General features: G+C 46.0%; 11 protein-coding genes across 11 annotated transcripts; 6 read left to right on the top strand and 5 right to left on the bottom strand.

Annotated features, from left to right (window-relative positions):
• Positions 1 to 27: 27 nt before the first annotated feature.
• N7537_009108 (uncharacterized protein) lies at positions 28 to 324 on the bottom strand (the record flags this gene model as incomplete). The annotated part of the gene is made up of 1 exon (XM_056900162.1): positions 28 to 324. One exon carries the CDS (start codon positions 322 to 324, stop codon positions 28 to 30), a length of 297 nt encoding a protein of 98 aa, XP_056748830.1.
• A 792-nt stretch (positions 325 to 1,116) lies between these two features.
• On the bottom strand, positions 1,117 to 2,854 carry N7537_009107 (fungal specific transcription factor domain-containing protein; the record flags this gene model as incomplete). The annotated part of the gene is made up of 2 exons (XM_056900161.1): positions 1,117 to 1,197; positions 1,253 to 2,854. Coding segments are annotated over 2 exons (1,683 nt in total), but the record flags the coding sequence as incomplete, so codon positions are not given.
• Positions 2,855 to 3,935: 1,081 nt separating this feature from the next.
• N7537_009106 (MCT family MFS transporter) lies at positions 3,936 to 5,282 on the top strand (the record flags this gene model as incomplete). Its single annotated transcript, XM_056900160.1, has 2 exons — positions 3,936 to 4,268; positions 4,323 to 5,282. 2 exons carry the CDS (start codon positions 3,936 to 3,938, stop codon positions 5,280 to 5,282), a joined length of 1,293 nt encoding a protein of 430 aa, XP_056748828.1.
• A 582-nt stretch (positions 5,283 to 5,864) lies between these two features.
• On the bottom strand, positions 5,865 to 6,634 carry N7537_009105 (uncharacterized protein; the record flags this gene model as incomplete). Its single annotated transcript, XM_056900159.1, has 3 exons — positions 5,865 to 6,144; positions 6,203 to 6,447; positions 6,497 to 6,634. The coding sequence occupies 3 exons, from the start codon at positions 6,632 to 6,634 to the stop codon at positions 5,865 to 5,867; spliced, it is 663 nt and encodes a 220-aa protein (XP_056748827.1).
• Positions 6,635 to 9,783: 3,149 nt separating this feature from the next.
• Positions 9,784 to 11,287, top strand: N7537_009104 (class I SAM-dependent methyltransferase; the record flags this gene model as incomplete). The annotated part of the gene is made up of 9 exons (XM_056900158.1): positions 9,784 to 9,900; positions 9,955 to 10,059; positions 10,125 to 10,135; positions 10,186 to 10,225; positions 10,282 to 10,292; positions 10,348 to 10,455; positions 10,515 to 10,670; positions 10,733 to 11,194; positions 11,251 to 11,287. 9 exons carry the CDS (start codon positions 9,784 to 9,786, stop codon positions 11,285 to 11,287), a joined length of 1,047 nt encoding a protein of 348 aa, XP_056748826.1.
• Positions 11,288 to 11,591: 304 nt separating this feature from the next.
• Positions 11,592 to 12,645, bottom strand: N7537_009103 (SDR family NAD(P)-dependent oxidoreductase; the record flags this gene model as incomplete). The annotated part of the gene is made up of 2 exons (XM_056900157.1): positions 11,592 to 12,077; positions 12,190 to 12,645. 2 exons carry the CDS (start codon positions 12,643 to 12,645, stop codon positions 11,592 to 11,594), a joined length of 942 nt encoding a protein of 313 aa, XP_056748825.1.
• Positions 12,646 to 13,497: 852 nt separating this feature from the next.
• N7537_009102 (uncharacterized protein) lies at positions 13,498 to 15,798 on the top strand (the record flags this gene model as incomplete). The annotated part of the gene is made up of 3 exons (XM_056900156.1): positions 13,498 to 13,576; positions 13,624 to 14,597; positions 14,647 to 15,798. The coding sequence occupies 3 exons, from the start codon at positions 13,498 to 13,500 to the stop codon at positions 15,796 to 15,798; spliced, it is 2,205 nt and encodes a 734-aa protein (XP_056748824.1).
• Positions 15,799 to 16,188: 390 nt separating this feature from the next.
• N7537_009101 (uncharacterized protein) lies at positions 16,189 to 19,040 on the bottom strand (the record flags this gene model as incomplete). The annotated part of the gene is made up of 2 exons (XM_056900155.1): positions 16,189 to 18,694; positions 18,793 to 19,040. 2 exons carry the CDS (start codon positions 19,038 to 19,040, stop codon positions 16,189 to 16,191), a joined length of 2,754 nt encoding a protein of 917 aa, XP_056748823.1.
• Positions 19,041 to 19,172: 132 nt separating this feature from the next.
• On the top strand, positions 19,173 to 19,591 carry N7537_009100 (uncharacterized protein; the record flags this gene model as incomplete). The annotated part of the gene is made up of 2 exons (XM_056900154.1): positions 19,173 to 19,328; positions 19,565 to 19,591. The coding sequence occupies 2 exons, from the start codon at positions 19,173 to 19,175 to the stop codon at positions 19,589 to 19,591; spliced, it is 183 nt and encodes a 60-aa protein (XP_056748822.1).
• A 1,399-nt stretch (positions 19,592 to 20,990) lies between these two features.
• Positions 20,991 to 21,591, top strand: N7537_009099 (uncharacterized protein; the record flags this gene model as incomplete). Its single annotated transcript, XM_056900153.1, has 4 exons — positions 20,991 to 21,061; positions 21,103 to 21,340; positions 21,408 to 21,454; positions 21,546 to 21,591. 4 exons carry the CDS (start codon positions 20,991 to 20,993, stop codon positions 21,589 to 21,591), a joined length of 402 nt encoding a protein of 133 aa, XP_056748821.1.
• A 464-nt stretch (positions 21,592 to 22,055) lies between these two features.
• Positions 22,056 to 22,382, top strand: N7537_009098 (uncharacterized protein; the record flags this gene model as incomplete). Its single annotated transcript, XM_056900152.1, has 2 exons — positions 22,056 to 22,145; positions 22,209 to 22,382. 2 exons carry the CDS (start codon positions 22,056 to 22,058, stop codon positions 22,380 to 22,382), a joined length of 264 nt encoding a protein of 87 aa, XP_056748820.1.
• Between the last annotated feature and the right edge of the window lie 380 nt (positions 22,383 to 22,762).

The raw sequence follows: 22,762 nt of genomic DNA, 5'->3' as shown, positions 1-22,762 counted from the left end.
ATCAGCAATCGTTTGATAGCTGTTCAATCAATTCAGCTGATATATCGGCTGGAAATCCTCACCTAGGAGCATGACTTCAATCTCAAGGCCGGCCAGTACGCTCGTGCCCCAGTCTCTCCCAAATTGCGCGAGTGCACGAGGCAATACCATGCGTGGACACTTGCCAAACACATCTTCAGCCCCTTTGTGTTCCAAGAAACACATGACAGAAGTATTGCTCTCTTTGAAACCGCATATGTATAGGGAAGACCAGTCGGGACGCAGGATCCAGACCTCAAGATCATTGCTAGTTGGAAAGGATCGCGGTGCCGTTGAGACTGGCATGATCCTGCTGCCTTGTAGAATGATATACTCCTCATTACCTTCAGTGATCTATATCCATCGAGAAAGGGGAACAAATCGTGCGCGGAGAATTCCAGAGAAGTCGATCCATTGAAGACGGATGTAGGTACTTTGCTCGTTCTGTCGAAGATATGTTTGAAGCTTTTCTTTGTCTGAGAGCATATTGACCCGACTGAATGTCAATACAAATTTGAACAAGATATGAATCAGGACTCCGTTACAAAGACCAAAGACGGTGACTGAGCGGGGTATGTTGAGCCACACACACATGATGACCAATGGGCGATCATCATAGCCATATGGCACATCAATCCTGGCAATTGCCAGAAGGCACCGGTGCCCAAATTTCTCAGTGGCAATGTAGAAGCAACCGCCCACCCGCGAGATATAAATAATGACAAATCATCATATAGCTCGCCGGTAACTCCAGAGACCTGTCACTATTAAGAAGCCTAGTTGCTATTACAATCTGTCAATGCATTTTCGATAATGACAAAACTTCTACTAATTCAAGAGATTGATTAAGAGACCGACTACAAGTTCACGGAGCTCCAGTATAGGATACCCTAGGGTTTATACCTGATCTTCTACGTAATATTGGATATAGGATGCAAATTTAATCCTGTTCTGACTTCTAGGTTTGGCTCTTTGTCTACGTGAGTCGCCGTGCGTAGTTCTATAAAGGCGTGGGTAACAAAAATCGAACGATTATTTCCTATGAACCTGTTGTTCCACCATAGTATTCTCAAATTCTAAATTCTAAATGGAAGACTGTCATGGTATACCGTATGGTATACTATTCAACATCCAGTTCACAGGCTCCATGTCAGCGAAGTCAAAATTCACATCAGTCATCTGAGACGTATTAAATCAGCACGAGATACAGAGAAGGAGCAAAATCGAGGCTTACCATGGAATCCCAATCATCACTGATATCAGGAAGTGATGTCGAAGACTCAGGCTCAGTGGCCTCTCCGATTTTCTCATTCTGACCCTTGGCCGCCAGGGGCTCGAGAATTGACAGACATTTATCTTCAGCCTCTTCGGCGGCCTTGATTAACAACTTTGGAAGTTCGCTTTCCGAGACCCCTTGCATCAGAGCATCCAACTGAGTGGAAACAAGTGATATGAACAAGTAACCCTTGATATTGGTTTCACCGATCTTGATACATTGCAAGCTCAAAGCCTTGGCATCTTGTATGACAGATAAAAGATCAGGTCTTATGGAGACAGGTCCCAGGCCGTCTTCCTCGAGAATTTGGCTTTTTAGTTCAATGGCTATTATGAAGCTGGAATGTATGAATGGCGTGTGAAGGAATCCCGACCCGCATATTGTCAGTCGCCCAAAATCGATTTGATCTGGTGACGTGGTTTGGTTCAGTGATGAGCTTGCTGTTGAAGGTAATAATATACGAGCACATTTAAATAATTTGACGGCAGTATCGATGACAACATTTCTGGAGAAGGCGTAGGTTGTCCCGAGAAACGACGGTCCAAAAAATGGGATGTGAATTGAAAGGAGGTAGCGACGGATGACAAAGTCCAGCATGAGGACCTCGAATTGAGAAGGTTGTATGGAATATCCCTGGATGGTCCGACGCATTTCTTTGTAAGAAGCTCTCAGACTTGCATCTAGGCGGACAGCTTCGTCATACGAGCCTTGACAGCCGAGGTCATTTAAAAATTTGGCAATGGCAAGTCGTATTGGAAATGTCTTCCGGAAAGCAATCGCTATTGACGATGAAGTCAATTGATTTTCTGGACGGGGTATAGGGTGCTCGGCATCGATATCATGGTCATCGAAATTTCTCGGGGGCTCTGTGTCAAATTCTTCGACCGAGATGAGTGCAGGTCCTCCGGACTCCATACTAGATTGAAGGCAAACCTCCAAAATCGTATTCCATAACCTGCGGCGCATCTCCGATGCAAATCCGGATAAATTTGGTATCTGGACTGGATCTCTGTGTAGTCCCATGTATATAGCTGTTCGGATCAATGTGCCTGCTGCGATCCAATTCATTCCTCCGTCCACACCCAGCAATTCCCTGGCCAGAAATAACAGGATGTGTGCTTGCAAGAATGGTATCCCAAGACGTGCCTTGTATTCAGGCTCAGCAAACCATGTTTGAGCTTCGTAAATCAACCGGACTGCAGAGGAACGTAGCGAGAATTCATCATCGTAAGTTGTGCACCCAATGGCGAGCACCAATTTCAACTGCACCAAAAATATGGGATCATGTCGGGTTCCAGAATCCCAGAACGCGCCATAATCTCTTTGGAATGATGGGATGTGCAACACTCTGTAGACTCTTTCAGATGTTCGAAGATAACAATCGACGAGCGCGTCACAGATATCCTTCGAGGGCAAATCGGTGGTTATCGGTACCGGCCATTGGGGTGTCCGTTGTGCCTTGATCTTTTTCCCGAGATGTTTGCATTTTTGAAGACCCACAATAGCTTTGGACCTTTCGGCCATGAGATGTGGCTCTATTATTTCGACAATATCACGAAACTGATGGTTTCTTAGTGTTTTAAGTTTGAGCGCGATGCATGTGGTAAGGATTCTTACCAATGACAGGCTACTAATCCAATGACTTTGGCCGAAAAATCGCCTCTTATGAATGAAGCTGCGTCTAACCATTTGGCCTTGGTTTGAAGGAAGGCTTGCGTTGTGGATATGAAAAGTCCCAGCCAAGTGAGAATGTGTTGTCTCAATGTCAGAAACCGGAGTTGGGGCGCAAGTTCCAGTATGGCTTCTCGTTGATTTATCCAGTTGATTCTCAAGTTGTCTTATCTTGCTCTTCAGCATCTCAATTTCGTGCGTGGATGAGTGACTATTCGGAGTTGAAGGGGAAGTGGAACTGGTGGCTACCGTTTGTGACGGCCCGCTTGAGATCGCTGGTCTGTAATTAATACGTGAAAGATGCACAAAATTATCCAAGCTTTGATTGATCTGTTGAGGTGCATTGATCGATCCAAGCTCAAGTGTCTCTCCTCCTTCGTGTCCATTGCCATGCTGCGCAGGCGGCTGTGAGGATCGATAAACGCAATTCCGATTCTTTGTCCGTATACAGTTATTGCAAGGGACCTGCCTATTGCATCTAATCTTGCGCTGGCGGCAAAGAGAACAAGACCTATGGTCTCATTTAGGAGGCGAAAATCAGATCGGATTTTGTTACTTACAGGGGGGGTCTTCTACGCCGGGGGTTCGACCCAGATACCGATAAGGCGCCCGACGAAGTATTTGTTCCTGTGATATCCATCGCTTCCGCTAGTCACAGATCCCCGAGTTTAGTAGAATGGAGAATGTTCATTCGGAGCGGGAAATTGCAATGATCTTGATATCGTGAGTTAACTCCGTCGGACCTGCGCTTTTGGTCCGTCTCGTCTGCAATTCTCCGTCTCCGTTTCCGATTCCGCTCCGATTGTATACATCGTCAGAAAATAGCTTCTTTTGAAAAGATATAAGAACAGGCGGACGATAGGTAGGTTCGGTCTTGATACGTTATATCTTCCTTATAATCCCTCACTAGGTGAGTTAATTACCTTTTTATTTAACTTTTGCACATTCTCATCCACTATATATTTCTATCATGAATAATCGACACCTCACAGCTTTGGCATCAGAGAAACTATCAGGTGGTGGCTTCGGCACCAATGAGACCAGCGAGGTAAACCTCTGTGATCCCAATAAAGCACCAGATGGAGGTCTTCAAGCATGGCTCACAACAGCCGGAGCTGCTTGCACTTTCTTTGCAGCCCTAGGTTTTGCAAACTCATTCGGTATTTTCGAAGAATACTATCTTTCACACCAACTGAAACATGAACCTGCGGATAAAATTGCATGGATTGGATCGTTATCGGCTTTCCTTCAGTTTGTAACGGCCGCCGTTGGGGGTCCATTGTTCGATCGGTATGGGGCTTGGGTATGTTCTCCCACAATCTGGCTTATCTCAAACACTAGCTGACAAGAATATAAGGTTATCCGACCTGCGGCGATACTATATGTATTTTCCTTGATGATGACAAGCTTATGCGAGAAATATTGGCAGTTCATGCTTGCACAAGGCGTTCTACTAGGCGTCTCTATGGGCCTCTTGCAATTCCCATCAATGGCTGCAGTGATGCAGTATTTTGACAAAAATATTGCGGCAGCTTTGGGGATAGCGGTCGCTGGATCATCCATTGGTGGTGTGGTTATTCCCATCGCTCTATCGAAAATGTTGAACAGCACATCGCTGGGATTTAGCTGGTCCGTCCGAATCATTGCATTCGTTGTGACTCCACTTCTGGTATTTTCATGCCTCACGGTCAAAGCCCGATTACCACCACGAAAAACGTCATTTTACATTCCTTCTGCTTTTACGAAAGTTGATTTTTGCCTCCTTGTGTCAGCAATGTTCTTCATGTTCTTTGGGCTTTTCACGCCTTTGTTCTATATTCCGACATACGCAGTTTCTCGAGGCATGGATGCCACTCTCGCCTCATATCTTCTTGCCATCCTCAACGCTGCTTCGACTTTTGGTCGTGTGATTCCAGGTGTTCTGGCAGACAGATTCGGTCGATTGAATGTTTTGACATTAGGTGGAACCATCACTGGCATCATCATATTTTGCATGAACAAAGCAGAGTCCAACCCAGCTTTGATAGTATATTCGATTGCCTTTGGGTTCTGGTCGGGGACAATCATTTCTGGTGCATCCGCTACACTTTCCATCTTGATTCCAGATCCCAGAGAAAGTGGTACCTATCTGGGAATGGCATTGGGCGTTTCTTCAATGGCTGCTCTGATTGGACCCCCAGTTAATGGTGCACTTGTTACCAAGTACCACGGATTTTCTGAGGTTTCAATATTGAGCGGCACAACATGTGTGCTCGGAGCGCTTCTTGCCCTTGTTATAAAGACTCAAACCCCTCAAGGTATTTTGGGACGGGTGTGAAATTGGAAAGAAGATAGGCGCGTTCATGGCCTTTTTTCGTATGTATGTGAAAATGTTTTTGTTCATATGTCCTATACTTATATAGGTAGTGGGCAGGTATGATGGCGTATATTATCAAAATAAACAAACCACTCCATCCGCCCCGGTAAGAATTGCAAAATCACGAAGTACGTTTATCAGTCAGTGAGCGCAGAACAGTGCAAGATCAGGTAAGAGTCAGGATTAGAACAAAGAACGAAATAACGCATATAACAATGCTGACTGGACATGAAGCATATATTGTGGTTATGTGTAACTACGTATGTTGGCGGGTTGTGAGCGGCCACGGCTAATCAATCATCTAGTATTAACATAATCGTATCGAAGTCATCATCCGCCAAGAACTCAAAGATCATCATTCATTGCATACAAAATCAAGGCACCGTCAATGTAACATAGATGTCCTAGATTGTACATAACCGAAACTTGACATCCCGGCGACTATCCAGTCAAGGCTCAGGCAGACAAAGAAGTATCACACTATCTCATTTCAAACTTTGCCATTCCAAAGCGTCCGCACGAACGAACCCCCCAATTAAAGCTTCAGTTATTGGTTACGATGCCAGTAGTCTGCTTACCTTCCTCGTCCAGGGAGTTCTCAGGTAGCAACAGCTGGGATTCAACATCTTCAGTGTAAAAACCCTCAGGAATATCTGTCCAGACAGTGGATCTTTCCTGTCCCGCTTCCAGACCCTGGGTCATAGGAGCATCCACAGATTTGTCACAAGCTGGGCAAAGGGTGTAATTGACACAGCCGGCCTTGAGCATAGGCTGGATGCATTGGTGTAGGTACCCTTGAGCAAAGCAGCGTAAATATAACGGACTAGCGGGATTAGCGTGTTTGGAAGAGCAGGTGATATTCAATTACGGGACCGACTTACCTGAGGACGATACATGAGAGATTGGAGTAGACCTGCGGGATACCGAGAGCAAGCCGATAGTCCCATGGAGAATCCCATCTCCTAATCTCATGAGTAGCAAGGATGACAACTCCGGCAATGTATACCCCGAGCAGGAGTAAGGTGACTGCGCCATCAATGGCGATTTCGAAGGGCGAATAAGAATGACTTCCGAATTTGCGATACCAGAAGAGCATGAGCGCAGGTATGATGCTAGAAATCGTGATCTTCGAATTGTTAGGGAGTCTTCTACTATAGTAGGGCAGGAAGACTCACTGCAACGAACTGGATCCATGCGAGAGGGCTATAACGAGTCGTAAAGATGGTGGCGAGAGCGCACGGCCACGAAATCACCGAGATAAGGACCTGTGTCTTGCGAGCTCTAGAGAGCGGGTGTTTGTTGGAAGAACACATTCTTTGGCACATTTTCAGTTTGATGTTTCTTTTCTTCGCTTTCCAGCAGAATAGGGAAACATGAGGTTTACGGAGATCTAGAAACCGAGGTCTTTTATTTATTAAGCAACTGGGTTGGACAGCCCCCGGCCCTGCCAAGCACGAAATGAGGGGCGGGGGGGAAACATTGCTGCCTTGTTTAATTAGTCTGCCTACAGAGATTTAGTCTGCACTATATACAATTAAAATAGATACTGCCCTTCAATAGGCTGGTTTCAATTGAAAAGGGGTTTTTTGGCGGGTTCTAGTTCGGGGAGACTCATAAAAAAGTTCCGGGAGACTCGTAAAATCGCTTACATAATGTATTATTTTTGAGTCTCCCTTGCCCAGGTGTTTTGGTTATTATCATTAGGTTACCCTGGGAAACAACGTTTAGTTAACTAACCAAAAAGAAAAACATGATAGATCGGCAACGCAGAAAACTATCAATAATCATCATCCTCTATTTCCAATTCTTTTAAAGGATCATTCACATCATTAAACCCCCTTCAGTGAATAGATCTTCGTCATCTTTTCGCAGAAATTCTAGGAGAATTCACCAAGGTCTAGGACAAACTCATCATGTTTCAAAACTCCAAAAAATCGTTTTTAGCACCAAGTAGTAGACGCACTGTGAGAACCTCCAGCTCCCGATAATAATGACTTGCATATTGGGGATTCTCCCACGATCTACTCCCCCATGTCTGGCTACGGAAACTAGTACAAGAGATCGAGCCTTTGGCTTCATACTAGCGGACATCAAGGAGGATCTATCGCAAAGTCCAAATTCTGCTTTGGGCCACAGCAAACATGCCCTGAAAAGATGCATGTAGGTACTCAGCATGTCTGCTGCACCATTGCTTATTAAATTTTGAGCATTTTGTGTCTTTGACGGAGGCATCAGGATTCGGACATGTAAATACTTGAATACACGGTTCAACGCAGGGCACCCTAGATAGTACGGCACAAACTGTACTGAGTGCGATACAGGAAGCCAATGCTCCAGGCAGGGTAATTCCAGACTCCTCTTTCTTTGCCCCCGTGGAGAATACAGAAGTAGACCCAGAACCCTAAATATCTGTTTTTTTCTTCTTACTGTCTCTCTCTAGTCACGTTGGAATCTACGTGTGTGAAATATCTGTCTTTCCCCTCCCATGAACAGCTTGAGACAACAAGTGGGAGCTTATGGAAGCTTTTACATACGGCAATTTTATTCGAACTTTGTGGGCGGTGTCGTATTACTGACTTTTGTATTCATTCTTGATATCTAAAATTCCGGCCTTGCGAATTTCGGTCACCAGAATAACGGATCAGAATCCTCTAAGTTTAGATTCCTAGCTTATATTACAATTGGCGTGTCGTTGTTGATTTGCGATATAGGGACGATTTACCTTCCACCTATTCGAAAACTTACATTCAAAAAGGCCTCGGAAGGCCACGAATCGGCACATTTCACGTTAGTTGATCTTGTCAAAGCATATGTTGCGAGGGTTGGTGAGGTATCTGAGTTTAATGTAGCGTTGCAATTAAACTCCGATGCCATAAGAGACGCCAGAACGCTGGATGAGGAATGGCTCGAGTCAGGAAGTAGCTCGCAACTGCCATTCCTCCTAGCACGCCAACATATTAACTTCAATCGCAGCTCGCCCCATGGCATTACTCTACTTATAAAGGACAACATAGCAACAAAATACGGGAAGCTAGATGTTTCCGCAGGCTCATGTGCGGGCCTTGGAGCAAAGCCGACCAACGAATCCTCTATGGTCGCCAAACTCCAAGCAGCCGACGACGTGATCCTAGGCAAGACCAATCTTTTAGGCTAGTTTTAGGCCGCTACATTTGAGATTGCCTTGCAGTCTTTACGCTCTGCTGGTGCAACGGTAGTTGACAATGCAGACTTTCCGGCTGCTGCAGTGTTCAAGAAACTGAACCGAAAAGTTAAAGGGATTGTTCGATCTCATAATTTCGACGGGATATAGCTCGGTATATACAATCACTTGAAACAAACTCCAACAATACCCACTCCATAGGAGATCCCATTGAGTTTACTAAAACACATCCGGAGGAGAAGCACCCGGAGAGAAACATTGGAAAGCTCCTTTGGACACAAACAGAAAGAACTTATGTGGACAGCGATAAATAGACTAAAATTGTGTAGCAGGAGCGTTTCTTTGGCGGGCCAGGTGGTATCTTGGGAGCTATGAAGAAGTGCAACGTCAGAGTAGGGTATAGCAAAAAGTCTCGCGGCAAGATGGGGTTCCCTGTGATGTCTGTGCCACTGGGGTACTTTCCCGAAGGGACTACCGTCGAACATGCACAAGGGTTTGTCATTCGAGCACCCGGAATGCCGTAAGAACGCCTCGCATCATTTTTGTGTTTTGTAATTCCCACTAACTTAGGAAATAGATATGCTTTGGCTCTTCTGACGAAGGCATTTTCTGATAGGGTTCTGCTTCAGGTGGTATATGCGTTTGAGCAACTACGTCCTATGCGTAACAGAGAGTCGGAGACAATAAAATTGTCCAAAAAGGCGGTAAAGATATAAATGCTTTATTTTACTCAATGAATCAGTTTGGTATGACTAGTGGCCAGCGTTGGTTATATAGGCACAATCTACATAGCAATATACCTACCTACCGAGTATAACTTGAATCTCTATTTCCCGATTGCATATTCATCCCAAGTCACCTCTTCGATTAAACATAAGGGTCTCACACTGCTCCACCAAATAGTCGGATGACTATTACTCCTTCCGGAAGTGAAATAGTTTAATGACCTCACCAGCTTGGATAAAACCTCGGTACAGAGTTGGTCACAACCTATATGGCTTGGCCTCGGGCTTCATAATTTTCCAGAGATGAAGAAAGACTTAGAGAGTAAGATAAATAGAAACTAAATTGGACTGGAAGTTAAGTAACTTTGATAGTATGTTGTACTCAGACTAACAGAGTGTAGCTAGTATTCGTAAAAGAAAAGAGTGGAGTTGATTTTCTACGAACCCAAAATCCCTAGTTACTAAAGACTGGTTTTGAGTTAACAAGCGGGTTTTAAGAGGAGAATAGCTTTATTTATTCGGCCGTGTTTCCTCCAGGAATGTTCCTGTTTTTTTCTTTTTTTTCTTTTGCATCACAATGTCTTCAAGTCCCCACACGCCATCGGCGCTATCCGATCGCCCATCCGAGCCCCGATCTATAACCCCTGTCGACGCCGAGGCGCCCGTTCCAATTGTGATCGATAATTTTAGCGACGTATGTAAACTCGAGTGGCTCATTGTGATCCGGGAATTAAATCTCTGTCTTTAGGAAAGTGTTGAATTCAGTGATGATTTGTCCGATCTCACTTCCCTGTCGGAGAGCATGCTCGAGTTTGAATATGAAAACGGTCGGCGGTATTGTAGTACCGGCTCAGTAAGTATCTTGTCCAACCCATTCGTGCTAAGTTTTATTTTAATGACCAACTGACCTATGCCCAGGGAAATTATATGTACTTCTACGCTTTCCCCTAGAAGCTCCTGGGCAGACTGACCAAGTTAGGATGCCAAATGATGAGGAGGAACAGGATCGAATGGATATCGTAAGGCACCAACTCTAGTGACTGTCGCATGTTCAAATACTAAACTTTTCCTTCAGACACATCACATGTCAGTGAAGGAAAGCATTCCTGGCGAACGACTGTGGCTAACCCTAGCGGTGTAGATGGCTGATGCTACTGGGAGGGAAGCTCCACAATGCCCCCATCACATCACCACAGAACATTCTTGACCTGGGAACCGGAACGGGAATTTGGTCCTTAGACATTGCCGAGTACGTGACATCCTTTGTCCTCTGTCTTTATTATTATCAAGACTGACCCCGGATGATAGAAAATTCCCCAATGCCCACGTGATTGGGAATGACATTAGTCCTATCCAGCCTAGTTGGGTGGCCCCAAATATCGAGTTCATCGTGGAAGATTTCGAAAGCGAATGGTATTATGAAAAAAACCACTTTGACTTTATCCATGGACGATGCCTAGCAGGGTATGTATTCCTGCCACCAGTCCCCTATCTCAACGAGAACGACTCTCTAACACACTAAGCAGATGCGTGGCGGACTGGCCCAGGTTCATAAGCCGGATATTCGACCACGTTAAACCCGGCGGCTACTTTGAATCGCACGAGAGTGCCGTTTGGGCCCGGAGCGACGATGACTCCCTGAAGGAAGAATCCGCGATCATGGAATGGCAGAAGGCTGTTAATTTCGCCGGCGAAAAGCTCGGCCGGGAGCTAAATATCTACCATAAACTGAAAGACTGGATGATTAACGCCGGTTTTGAGGATGTTAGATTGTCTGTCTACGCGCTACCTTTCTCGCCCTGGCCGCGCGATCCACATCTAAAGACAATAGGGAAGTATCAGGCAGTGCAGTTGCAGCAGGCCATCGATTCATATTCGCTACGCTTATACACGCAGGTGTTGGGTTGGGGCTTGGATGTGGCTAAGATTCATAATGCTATTGTCAAACAGGAGTTACGGGATAAGAAGTTGCATGCCTATGTTCAAACGTATAGTCTGACCTATCCCCATCGATGGCATGAGTACTTTTACTAACTATGAGTAGAGTTGCCGTCTATGGGAGAAAACCTCTTCAATTATGATATTTATTTCTGAAATAACTAATTAACGGCTAATCGATGATATAAATGAAGTTATTGCGAAGAATCTAGTGAAGGGGCTGTTCCGCAATTGAATAACTTGCCAGAAAGGAGAGGTCTAACTGGGGCAAAGAGAATCCATGAAACTGACCAATACTTTATGGCACTGTAAATACAAATATCACCGCTATTGTATAAACACGACATGTGATTCTTAGTAGCTATCACTTCTAATTGAGGTAGGCAAAGCACATGTGGCAGCTTGTCTACCTAACCTTGGCCTTTCTGTCCAGCCGTGAAACAAGGCTTAATCTGCGAACTGACCGTTCCCCAGCACTGCATTGAGTTGCATAGTCAATAGATTATCCTTCATAATCTCTTCTTTCCTGGCAACTAGTTCCTCAACATCCCACTCAACCGTGACCACCCTTCCATTTAAAAACTGGCTTCTCGCCGGGTCCGCTGTCAACCACACCAAGGTAGCGCCTGTCAGAGCTGGGTCGTTGAAGTTGAACCCAGCTGCCCGAAGGGTCTCGGGGATAATATCAGTGTCATTGAGACCGGGATTGACTGCAATTGCGAGCACTGTGCCTGGGTAGGAAGCGGCAAGCGTCGTGGTGTAGTGAATTAGGGCGGCTTTGCTGTTGGAGTATGCGGCTAGGAAAGGCCAAGTTCCCCAGGCGCTCGAACTGGACATGTTGATAACTCTAGCGGGATCGGTAGTCGTGGCCCACGGTACCGCGGCTTTTAGAAACTGCTGCGTCATGATGTGGGTTCCTTTGACGTTGACTTCCTAATTTTTGGTGTTTTGTATTAGCCAACGAGCTTTCCATCGTACTGAATGCGTACTGGGACTGTACTCTCCATCCTTTCGACGTGATAAGGGGTTGCTAGTGGGAACTTACAAAGTTTCTGAAAAAGATATCCGGATCTTGCTCGTGGGTTTTGTCACTGTCCGTAGTTTCTACACCAGCGTTGTTGACTAGGATATCAACCTTGTGGTATCTGGCATTGATCTCAAGCCAGGCCTTAGCAACTTGATCACGCGACGAGACATCCACACTGAGAGCAAGGGTTTCAAGATCTGGGTTGATCATCTTCAGTTCTTCCTCGACGTTAACCAGTTTAGCTGCATCTGTAGCTATGAGAACGATGCCTTTGACACCAGCCTCGACAAAGGCCGGTGCAATGCCTCGAGCCCCGATGCCACGACTGGCGCCGGTAATAACCACCGTCTTTCCCTTGAGAGAGTTCTCCGCTTTAGCTGGATAAATGGCAGGGTAAACCTTGATGTGAGCCTTTCTGGTAAACTGGCTTGATGTGAGGATCCAGTCTTTTGGGAGAGATGCTAGATCGGCCATGGCAGAGACACGAGTTTAGAAGGAGGCTGTGGTGACGAAGGTGCTCTCAGGGTTCATTATGAATCACGAAGAAAAGGGCTCTGGGGTGGTATTTATCCTTTCGGTTGCACCGTAGTCGAATGTACTGCTGTGTTGATTGAGGAGTATGGTGAATCGAGCTTCGGCCGAAATCCGGTCGAATCGGTCGATGCACGGAGACATCATTTTGGATACCGGAAGGGATCAACTAAACAGAGATCTGATATACGGAATGTATCGTTCCAAAGATACTGTATGAAAACCAAGGGAATCAGATTCCGTGATGCCTGGGCGATGTGAGGTGAATTGGCGTCTCCATAGTTGCAAATGTTTGCTGTTGATACCTTAGAGATCTGGTGCCTAGAGACCGTACCCTATGTGGATCAGCCAAGACTATGCATACACCATCTATACACTATATCATCGTATACCATTTCAAAGTTATATGTAAATAGAACACTCTCTTTTACAAACTATGCCTTTTTTTTACTGCCGTCGTATAGACGTAAAACGAACATCCAAAAAGACTAAAAAGATTACCAAGAATACATCACGAGGCCGCATAAGTGGCCGACTATTCTTCTTGTGATTATCATCGAAAAGAGAAGACAGTGAAGTAGAAAGAGACCCAGTGATTAATATAACATTTAGTACTCGGCTTTTGCTAGTATGGAAGGATGAGGATGATCCACATGGACAAAATTGTTACTAGGGGGTACATCCACGCTAGTAAGAATCCAGTCACGGTTGGATTACGGCAGTGCTGCCCCTCTCTCCCAAACAAATGAAATAACTCCTTCACGACCAAGGCCAACCAGCGAACACTCTGTGATGATGTCGGCTAATTCGATAACACCTGTTAGAGAACATCGTCGCAAGAGGGTCCGCAAGGGCACGAGAAGTTGCTGGGAGTGTACGTACTCAACAACATGATGGGCTAAAAAGATTGACAAGTATCAGGCAGACGGAGAAAGGTCAAGTGTATATATCAAGCGGACGATGATCCTATCTGTGTCGGCTGCCTAGACAAAGGCACCTCATGTCTCAGCCAGGAGTTCGTCGAGGATCAACCGGCACGCGATGCGGAAACCTCGGCGCTAAGCCACCGAATGGAAAGGGTTGAAATTTTACTCGAGAAATTCATGCAAAATGTTCCTCGGAGCACAGCAGATAACTGTGTGGCCTATGACCCAGGCGATGTTTTCACTCCTTCATCAACGTCAGCAACGATGAGCCGCTCGCGGCCTTCCTTTGTATCGACATTCAACACCGCTCTAGGACAGCAGCCCGAGGTCAATTCTTCTACCCCATCACCACAATCAGCCCCAGTCTCAGACTTCAGTGGCTCTGGGACTGCCGCGAATGGATCTCCGATAGGATCAATCGGGAGGCTACAGCAGCGACTCGCTGCAATGCTCCCTTGTCAAGAGGATGTTGATTTTCTCTCGGGCATGAGCCACGGATGGTGGCTAATCCAGCGACATATGATGCCGCACCTAGTGAAACCACCTGCACATGACTCTGAAAACCCGTTTGATGTCTTGGCTGTCTCAAAAAGTCACCCCATGGTAATTGCAAGACTTCTTCTTTGTGTGGCCATTTGTATTCAGCAGCTTCCACCCAAGGTCGACCTACGAAGGCTTCGGACCACAGTGTCACTTCAAGAAATGATGGAGAATATCATCACCTTCATCACCACAACGGTCACTTCTGATGATGAAATGACTGGAAGTATAGAAGGTGTTGAATGCCTTGCACTTCAAGGAATGTATCAGACCAATGCAGGTAGTCTCCGCAGGTCATGGCTCACCTTCCGTCGAGCAATTAATGTGGCCCAACTTATGGGTTTACACAGAGTGTCTTCAAAGGCATCTCAGGCAGTCCCTGATTTGGAGACAAAACGCCAGTATATATGGTACCAAATAATGCAAGCGGTATGCGAACAAGTGTTTAATAGTTTTCACTTAGACTCACTTTTACTAGGAGCGTTATCTCTCTCTTGTCCTCGGGGTACCATCTGCTACAAACTCGGCATCAACTCATTTCAATGACCAAGCCCCCTTTATTTCAATCGAAGACCTCTATCATCAACACCTCTGCCATATATCGGGCCTCATCCTCACTCGCAATCAAAGTGACTCCACACACGCCTTTTCTGCTACTCAGGAAATTGACGAAAAACTCGACTCGCTCGCAAAACAGATGCCACAGGACTGGTGGGAAATCCCTTCCGCCCCAATAAACAGCCGCACAGAAGAGGCAGCCTCTCAATTTGAACGAATGATGTGTCAAATCTGGCATTTTGAACTCGCAACACTACTCCATCTACCTTTTATGCTGCGCGCGGCCAGTGACCGACGATACGAATATTCCCGAATTTCCTGCTTGAGTGCAAGCAGAGGGTTAATTAAGAGGTGGATTTCCATTCGTAGGGTTCCAGGAAAGACCCTATTTAGCAATCTTGTCGAATTTCAAGCATTCACGGCAGCCACAACGATCCTCTTAGGTCTTCTGGGGTCTACACATACGACCACTGATCAAGTCGCCTTACAGGAACGATACGAGGACCTGCAGCTTGTCGAGGCAGTAATTCAGACCCTTGAACGGCTGAAGCAGCATGGTACTGCCGTACACATCGCCGACCAAAGTATCACCATCATTCGAACCCTCCAGGGCGTCATTCAAAATAAAGACGACTCATACAGCAGCTTCTGCCTCGAAATTCCGCACTTCGGCACCATCGCCATTACGCGCAGCGGTGCTGTGCGATCGATCGAAGGAGAACGCATTCTGGGCGCAACCCCATATCCAAGGGCAACATCGAAAGGTGCGAACCCGCCGCTTAGAACGCGAGGATTTGACTTGGTACATCCAGAAACTACCATGGGTCCTACATGTGTGTCGATGTCTGCCTCTGGAAGCCAAGGGAGTCGGAGCGCCAATATGGGTAGCGAGGTTGTGGATGACAACGACATGGGAGTGGATAATACTGTTTTGCAATTCACGAGCTGTCACTTTCCAGCGCTTGAAGACTCGTCTATGAATGATCTCACAGAATGGTGTTTTCAAGAGAGTGATACTATATGTTTTGACAGCTTACTTAATACCGATGTGGAAGGCAATTGGAATTTCTAGGACGGAAACGAGGGCATCGGATCGATCCTATTCGCTTTGTGTGAACCAAGTTAGGTAAAAAAAGATGGATCCCAGGGCTAAATCAAGAGAATTTTGGTGACGCGCGCTCAAATGGTGAAAACCGAAGGACGGATAAAAAGTCAGAAAGAAGTCACATTTAATATGCTTGACTGATACTAGAATGCAAGCGAGTATTGACTAATGGGAAAGTAGACAGCATGACCAAAGCCACAACAACATCGTGGAAAACAGGAAATCAGTAATCAGGTAATAAACCATTGTATTTCGATTGCGTAGTTATCTCGGCCTATTATGTGTTTGTGGTCTTCGAGAGTGCCTGTCAGGATGTGGCGTGCTAGGACTTATTTAGAACCCAACCCCCCCTTATATTCATCCGTAATATTCCCCTCTTAGGGCCGATGCGAGCTTGCGGCGTCTAGAACTAAGCACGCTCATTCCTTTCACTGTCACTCGGTCTGTGCTTGCACCTGCTTGCACGAGAAGGGAGATGACCCGGAGGTACCCTGAGTGAACTAGATCAGAACCATCTTTCTTTTTAGCATTCTCGACGGCCGAATAAAGAGCAGTTCTCTTGAATGGGTCTTTCGTGTGATATTTGTTAACAAGAGCGCCATTTAGCAACAGGAATCTCACGTTTGGTGAGCGTCCTTTTTTTGCTGCTTCCTCTAAAGCAAAATGAGGCGCGGTATCTTGTTCATAATTAGGGTCTCCACCAAAGCTTAGCGCGACCTGAAGAACCCCGGTGTTATCTTCTCTAGTGCAGCCACCTATGAAGAGTGCGGCATCAGCATGTGAACTATCAATAGATAGCAAGTGCTTCAATCCAGTCGCCCAACCAACTGAACATGCCTCGTGGACTATACCACGAGTAATATGTGCTTTCTCTTTAACGCAGTGTTGAAGCTTTCCAAGTGATTGTGACTTGATTGCTGATATCGCTGCGTTTTCCCCCAACGTTTGGAGTTTGGTGAAAGGGATGTATGACGGATTGATAGATTCGAAGTGTTCGATCCCTGGCACCCATGAAGACAGGAAAGCTAATTCCGCGGCAAAGGGCGAAATATGAGCACTTTCCGTTACCAGCAATTTCAGCATTTCAAGTGATTCGTTCGTAATCGCAATATTAACTGGGTCACAGTTTGGAGTCATGTTTGTGTCAGACACGGCCTGCTTCGATATAGGATACAAACATCGGGTTGCACCATATTGGAGTAGGAGGCTTGTCATTTTCAAATCTCCTTTGACCACTGCCCTCTGAAGAGGTAGGCATTTCGCCGTACTCCATTCGCCATTAGATGCCCGTGACGCCATAATAATAGCCCGTGGAGGTATAATAGACTTCCTATCTTTCAGGTTCGCCTCGGCGAGGGATGGTGCTCCATGTTTCAACAGAAACTCGGCCAACTTGTAATCACTGGACTCAACTGCGTGTCGAAGCATCGTGTGATGCTGATCAAATTTAATAGTAGTGCTTGCCCCGTTCTCAAATAGAACTGCGGCAACCTTAAAATGACGGCCCAGCAGAACATTCTTCATGCAGTCATTCGTTATGCGCTTGGCGCCCAAGCGCTTTGGCATAGGGTCAAAGATCAAGCGTAACATCTCAATATCACGCTTTAAAATGATCCTCTCGAGATCCACAACTGATAAATCCGTTGTAGCAGACTCTGGTGAGTACTCGAGAATGGTTGCGACCAAATATTTGTGTTTGAAATGGACAGCACAACTGAGTGCCGTCACTTTGTCAGTTACCGCGTCCTCGATTTCAACTTTCGTGTCTAGCGAAGCTCCACGACTCAGCATCAACTGCACCAAAACGCTGTTCCCAGTTGCGGCAAGGACGATGAGAATATTTGCTTCAGAGAATTCACCATCAAATGACAGCTTGCTTACAAATTCTCGATATTGTCGTATTGACTTAATATGATGCAACAATGCTGCCTCTCTCATTGCGAATTCGATGCACATCTCTGAGTCCTTCTTTTGGAGCAGTTCCTTGAACTGATTTCTCATTTCTACATGTCTTTGGGGACGAAGCACCTCTCGGACTTCGTATGCTTCACTTTCGTCGCCGTTCTGCTCGTGGATGTCGGCGAGAAGCAAAATACCGTCTCGATAACCCGGGGAATTGGTTCCAGTGGCAAATTCAGACTCGTGGATGACCTTTCGACATAGTGATTTTGCCGCCTCAGAGCGGCCTGCTTCAGACAGAACTCGAGACTTTTGGAGCTCGGCCTTGGACCATTCCAAATGAGACGATGACTGGATAGAAGTATCCTCAGTGACCTTGGAAGGCACGTTGGTCAGGGAAACAGAAGGGCCAATGGTGGATTTTTCATCTCCTTCGGAGATCTCGGTGAGGGCCGGGTTGGAAATCGGAGGTTCGAAACTGTGGCTATTTCGCATCCACCCTTGGACCTTCTCCGACGGGGCCTGGGTCATGGCGCCAAGAATAGAAGATTGCCTGTCGTCGACTGCTGTGCTAGCGGTCGTATCGAGGGCAATAGCATAGTCGAGACACTGCTGAACCGTGGCTGGTAGACTTTCACTATCCGAGTCATTGTCTCGGGCCATTTTTGTGAGTTTCTTGATCTGTCTCCGCAGTTGGTCAATCCCCTTTAGCACATCATCGTGCTGGCTTTCCTGGTTGTTTTGAACATGTAGGATGATGCAGATATGGATCATTTGGAGGCTCATGTTCATCGCAGTGTGGAAAGAGATAACCCGACCGCGAAGGAGCCCCAGCTCTTGTTGCTTGTCCTTGAGTTTCCAATGTGTGGCTGGGCGGCGAATGACATTTCCTACTCGGCCATGGGTTTGAGTTTCCTCGAGGATTTGTCCAATCCGCTCGACTGTTTCGCCACAATCCTGTATACTAGGATCGCAAGGACGTGATGTCAGAATTTGAAATAAAGGCCCACCACAGACGTTGGACAATACCAATACCACTATCAAGGATAATTATCAACTCACCACGCTTCCAGGGAATCTAATAACTTAATATCACTACCAAGAGTGGCAGTAAGTGCCACAGCGTTGTCCTTCAGCGCGGTATCCACGTTTAGTAAGGCTTGAGAGAGAGTTTTCAAGTCCTTTCCAAAAAGCAATATAGCCTGGTCCACGTCCTTGACTTCCTTTACATACTCGTATATTGTATTTGCTAGCGTTAAACAGGTAGAACTGATGGACGCAGCGGCGGCTGCAATTGAAAGGGGATCCATAGAAATCCCGCGTGAGGATTGAAGCAGGTAAACAAAAGAGTTGGTCCGGAGAAGCAAATCTCGTTCGATCTGGCCCGATTGTTCAGTAGAAGATCGGGAGGTTGGTTGATATATTAGGCGTTGCCTATCAAAATGTTCTCGCTTAGCACTTTACTTGAATCCAACCGGCTTCAAGTCAAGAATCTTGAAGTTGCCGTTAAATATGAAAACTGGGCAGAAGTAGAAAAGGCATGGGGTGGAAGACTGACAGCCCCTCCCAGCAGTCAACAGTTCACTCCATTGCAATGGGTAAGCACCGCCTCCAAACACAAAACGGTTTCATTGGCCCCCGTGATACGTGATACTCCATTTTTTAGAGTTGCCTTATTGGTTCCAGATAGTATGTACCCTGTACCCTGAATCACCTATTTGTTTATCCCCCCCCCCCCCGGGACGCAAGCGCGAACGTATTTCTCATTCAGCAGTATGCCGCCCAGTCATGCTAATTTCCTACAATAGATTTTTATTTTTGTGCGTCCCTATAGCCGCATTCCGAGAAAGAACCCCGTTAGGCAAAAATGCAGAGACTTGTGAGCGATGCATGAAGGCGCCAACCATCGGCTTCCTATTGGCTATTTTGGAATTCATCCCTCTCAATCATCCCAAATTTCGACTCCGCCTTGGGCTCAGCCTGAAAGCCTCATTTTTGCTTTTTAAATAAAGCGAGGCGTAATAATCAACGACCTCTCCTTTCGCGTTCTTGTATGAGCTCCATGTTTTCCAAAGGTGCTAAGATAACAAAACCCTTGACCGTGGTTAGGGCCATCGTGTCCGCAATCCAACTGACAGATTTCAGGATCAAATATTTCGATCCCATATCAGCGAGGCGCCAGAAGCCCTTCGCGAACTTCGACTGGGGGCCGAGCTCGCGCGATCGCAGGGCAGAGGTCGGGGTAAATGGAACTAGTATTTAATAGTAATTAATACCGGTTTACTGTAATATTACTAGGATGTTACCACTTTACTATTGCCCAGTTTTTTAGCTCATGGGGTTATGGGGTAAAAGAAAAGCCAGTACGGGTAGTAGATATAATAATCATAAGGATCTATTAGTATGGTATATATCATTCTAGTTAACGCTTTTCAGTATTGCCTATAGGAGTCCTATCCAGTCCTATGAGACCACTCCCATCGGATTAAATGATGGGAGTTGGCAAGGTCTACTATCCATGTTAGGCGGCACTACTATAAGTACTCGGTCGGCACTATACTTAGAGATAAAGAGGGTAAGATAAAGGATAAACCTGTAGAAGAGGTTCAAAAGGATATTTATTGGTAAGTAATAGTATAGAAAAAAATCCCTGTTAATCGAGTTAAACCGGGCTTATGACCTATTAAAGAATATGTCGCGGACAACTATGTGTGCTACTATATATTGGTCCTAGGTAAGTCAGAGTGAGATCTCTGACATGATGGTCTTTTAGCGGAGTGGAAGAGAGTGTGCCTTGGCACAAATGGCTTCCAGCCAAGATCAGCCTCACGCTTTTCTCAGATTCCTCGTTCAGCAAGTCAGAGATCTTGAGCCTGACTTCCCCTCTCCTGATAAATCCACAGACTTAGAATTCATGCATCTGAAGTATCCTTAGCCGATGCAAATGACGGAACTCCAGAATTCGAGCCATGCTACTTCAAACCACACCCAGATAAATTGTTTTAAATTATCCACTCCACTGTGACATCGAGCCGGAGGAACGCCCGCGCGAGATACGTTCCGTGTGTAGCGTACAGGATCTTATGAACGAATCGCCGATTGAATACCGCCACCCCCCTAAGTCACTCCAAAACTTGCGAATCTCGAATGGACGGAACGTCAACGGTACGACCTAGATCGCATTCCCCTTGACCAAGCTATGGAAACAGAGCGCGTGATTGATTCTCACTTAAGTATTACGAGGGAAGGAACTTCCGCGGATGGGCTTTGTGACGAATTTCCACTTGAAGAAGCCAGGGACCAAGAATACTGGACATCAGGAGGCTGCAAAGTTTGAACTAAATGTAATATATGAAACTGTAATATTCATAGACCGGACCCGAGAAATGGAGACCCTGTCACTAGGGAGGACTTCTATTATCCAAAAGTGTGGCGAGTGGTTAATCATTATCAATACACTGGCCTCCCACATTCAGCTATGTCATGTCTTGCTCATATTCGTTCCGCCAAAACAAACCATGGCCTCATAACACATGAGTTAATAGCTATCATGAACACAATGTTGCTTCGCGTCAATCATAGACCATTTCGCAGATGCCATATTCATCCAGTAAGTGACTGCACACGACATTGAACTGCTAAATCGGGATGTTATCTAAATTATATCTAGATTCTAGAGTCTCTCTTTTATGGGCGATCAGAAAGGGAAATTTATTCAGGCTTCGTATGATGGATAGGGACTGACCTTACAATACTCACGGCTGTCGAACTTTGCAACCGAACATGGTACCGTTGGAATTGTTCGCTCAATATAGGTGGAGTGAGCCCATTGGTGGTATTCCCACCTTGTCTATCAGATAGATTTCTGTTTCTTTTCTTCTGTCAAGCTTAACTCAAGAGTCATGTACGTAGAAGGCCTTTCCAGATACTCCCCAAGCTTTTCGCACCACAGCAAGGGTAATGGGGAAGAGCCTTCGACTTGATTTCGTTCTATATATTAGTGTAAGTGTACTAGGAATGGACCTGCCATCTAAAGAATGTAAACACTGGGGTTTGAGGGAAGGAGCGGAGGATACAGTCACGTAAAACTTCGCAATGATTTCCTCTATTCTCTCCCGGTTTCCTCATATCACCTTGCCATAAACCTTTCAATAAAGTTTTGCTCCTCTCCATGGCCTGGCGAAGCCCACCAAAACGCAAGACATCCATATTCAACATTTTCCGACCACTACTCACAGTAGAACGCACCTGCAGGGGACCCAGGGCTTCAAACAAGCACTCCAGATAACATATGATCTCTCTATTCGGCCTCGAAAATCGCCAAAATGAAAGAAAAGGAAGAAGAAAAAGCACGAAGACACTACAGCATTGATGATGTGGGACGATATGCACCACCGAATATCCCTCGTCTGTGGGTGAGTTTGATAAAACAATGCGCCCAAACAGCATGATCTGACAGAATTCTCATAATCTGACAGGATGAATATCTAATCTTCCTGATAAAGGACTCCTGGAAACCTCAGTATGTGGAGTGCCTTAGTAATATTGACATATCGAGAGCAAGCAAATCGACGTTTCTGACGATGAAGGACTACGACCCTTGGGATATCAAGCATCCATCTCACAAGAGGGATCGGCCAGGAGAATCCTGAGTGCTGCCGTTAAAGTGACTGATGATCCCGCTTGTCACGAGCCCACCCAACAAAGATTTTGCTGTCATTAGAAGTTCAAAAACCAGAGAGGAGCGGGTGTAATGGCCGTACATCGATTTCCACCAACGAGCTTGGGCCACTTCGCGGCGCTGTTGACTAGTAGCCCTTGTAAAGGGTGAAGCCAACACAAGCTCAAATCTTCGACGGTAAGTACGAAGTCCTGTGGATGCGCTGACAAAGTACAGATTTTCCCCGAGCGTCTCGGGCTCGACATGCACCAGAAGCGAAGAAATCATCCCCACCCCGACTCCGCGTCTGGTTCCGAAGTGACTCCTGTCTGGTAACCTTATTTGTGTTTGACGCGGAAAATATGCCCATGT

This window comes from Penicillium hordei (genome assembly GCF_028827395.1).
Source record: "Penicillium hordei strain IBT 12815 chromosome Unknown utg000005l_segment0_segment0, whole genome shotgun sequence".
NCBI lineage: Eukaryota > Fungi > Ascomycota > Eurotiomycetes > Eurotiales > Aspergillaceae > Penicillium > Penicillium hordei.
This window is presented reverse-complemented; position numbering and strand designations above follow the sequence as displayed.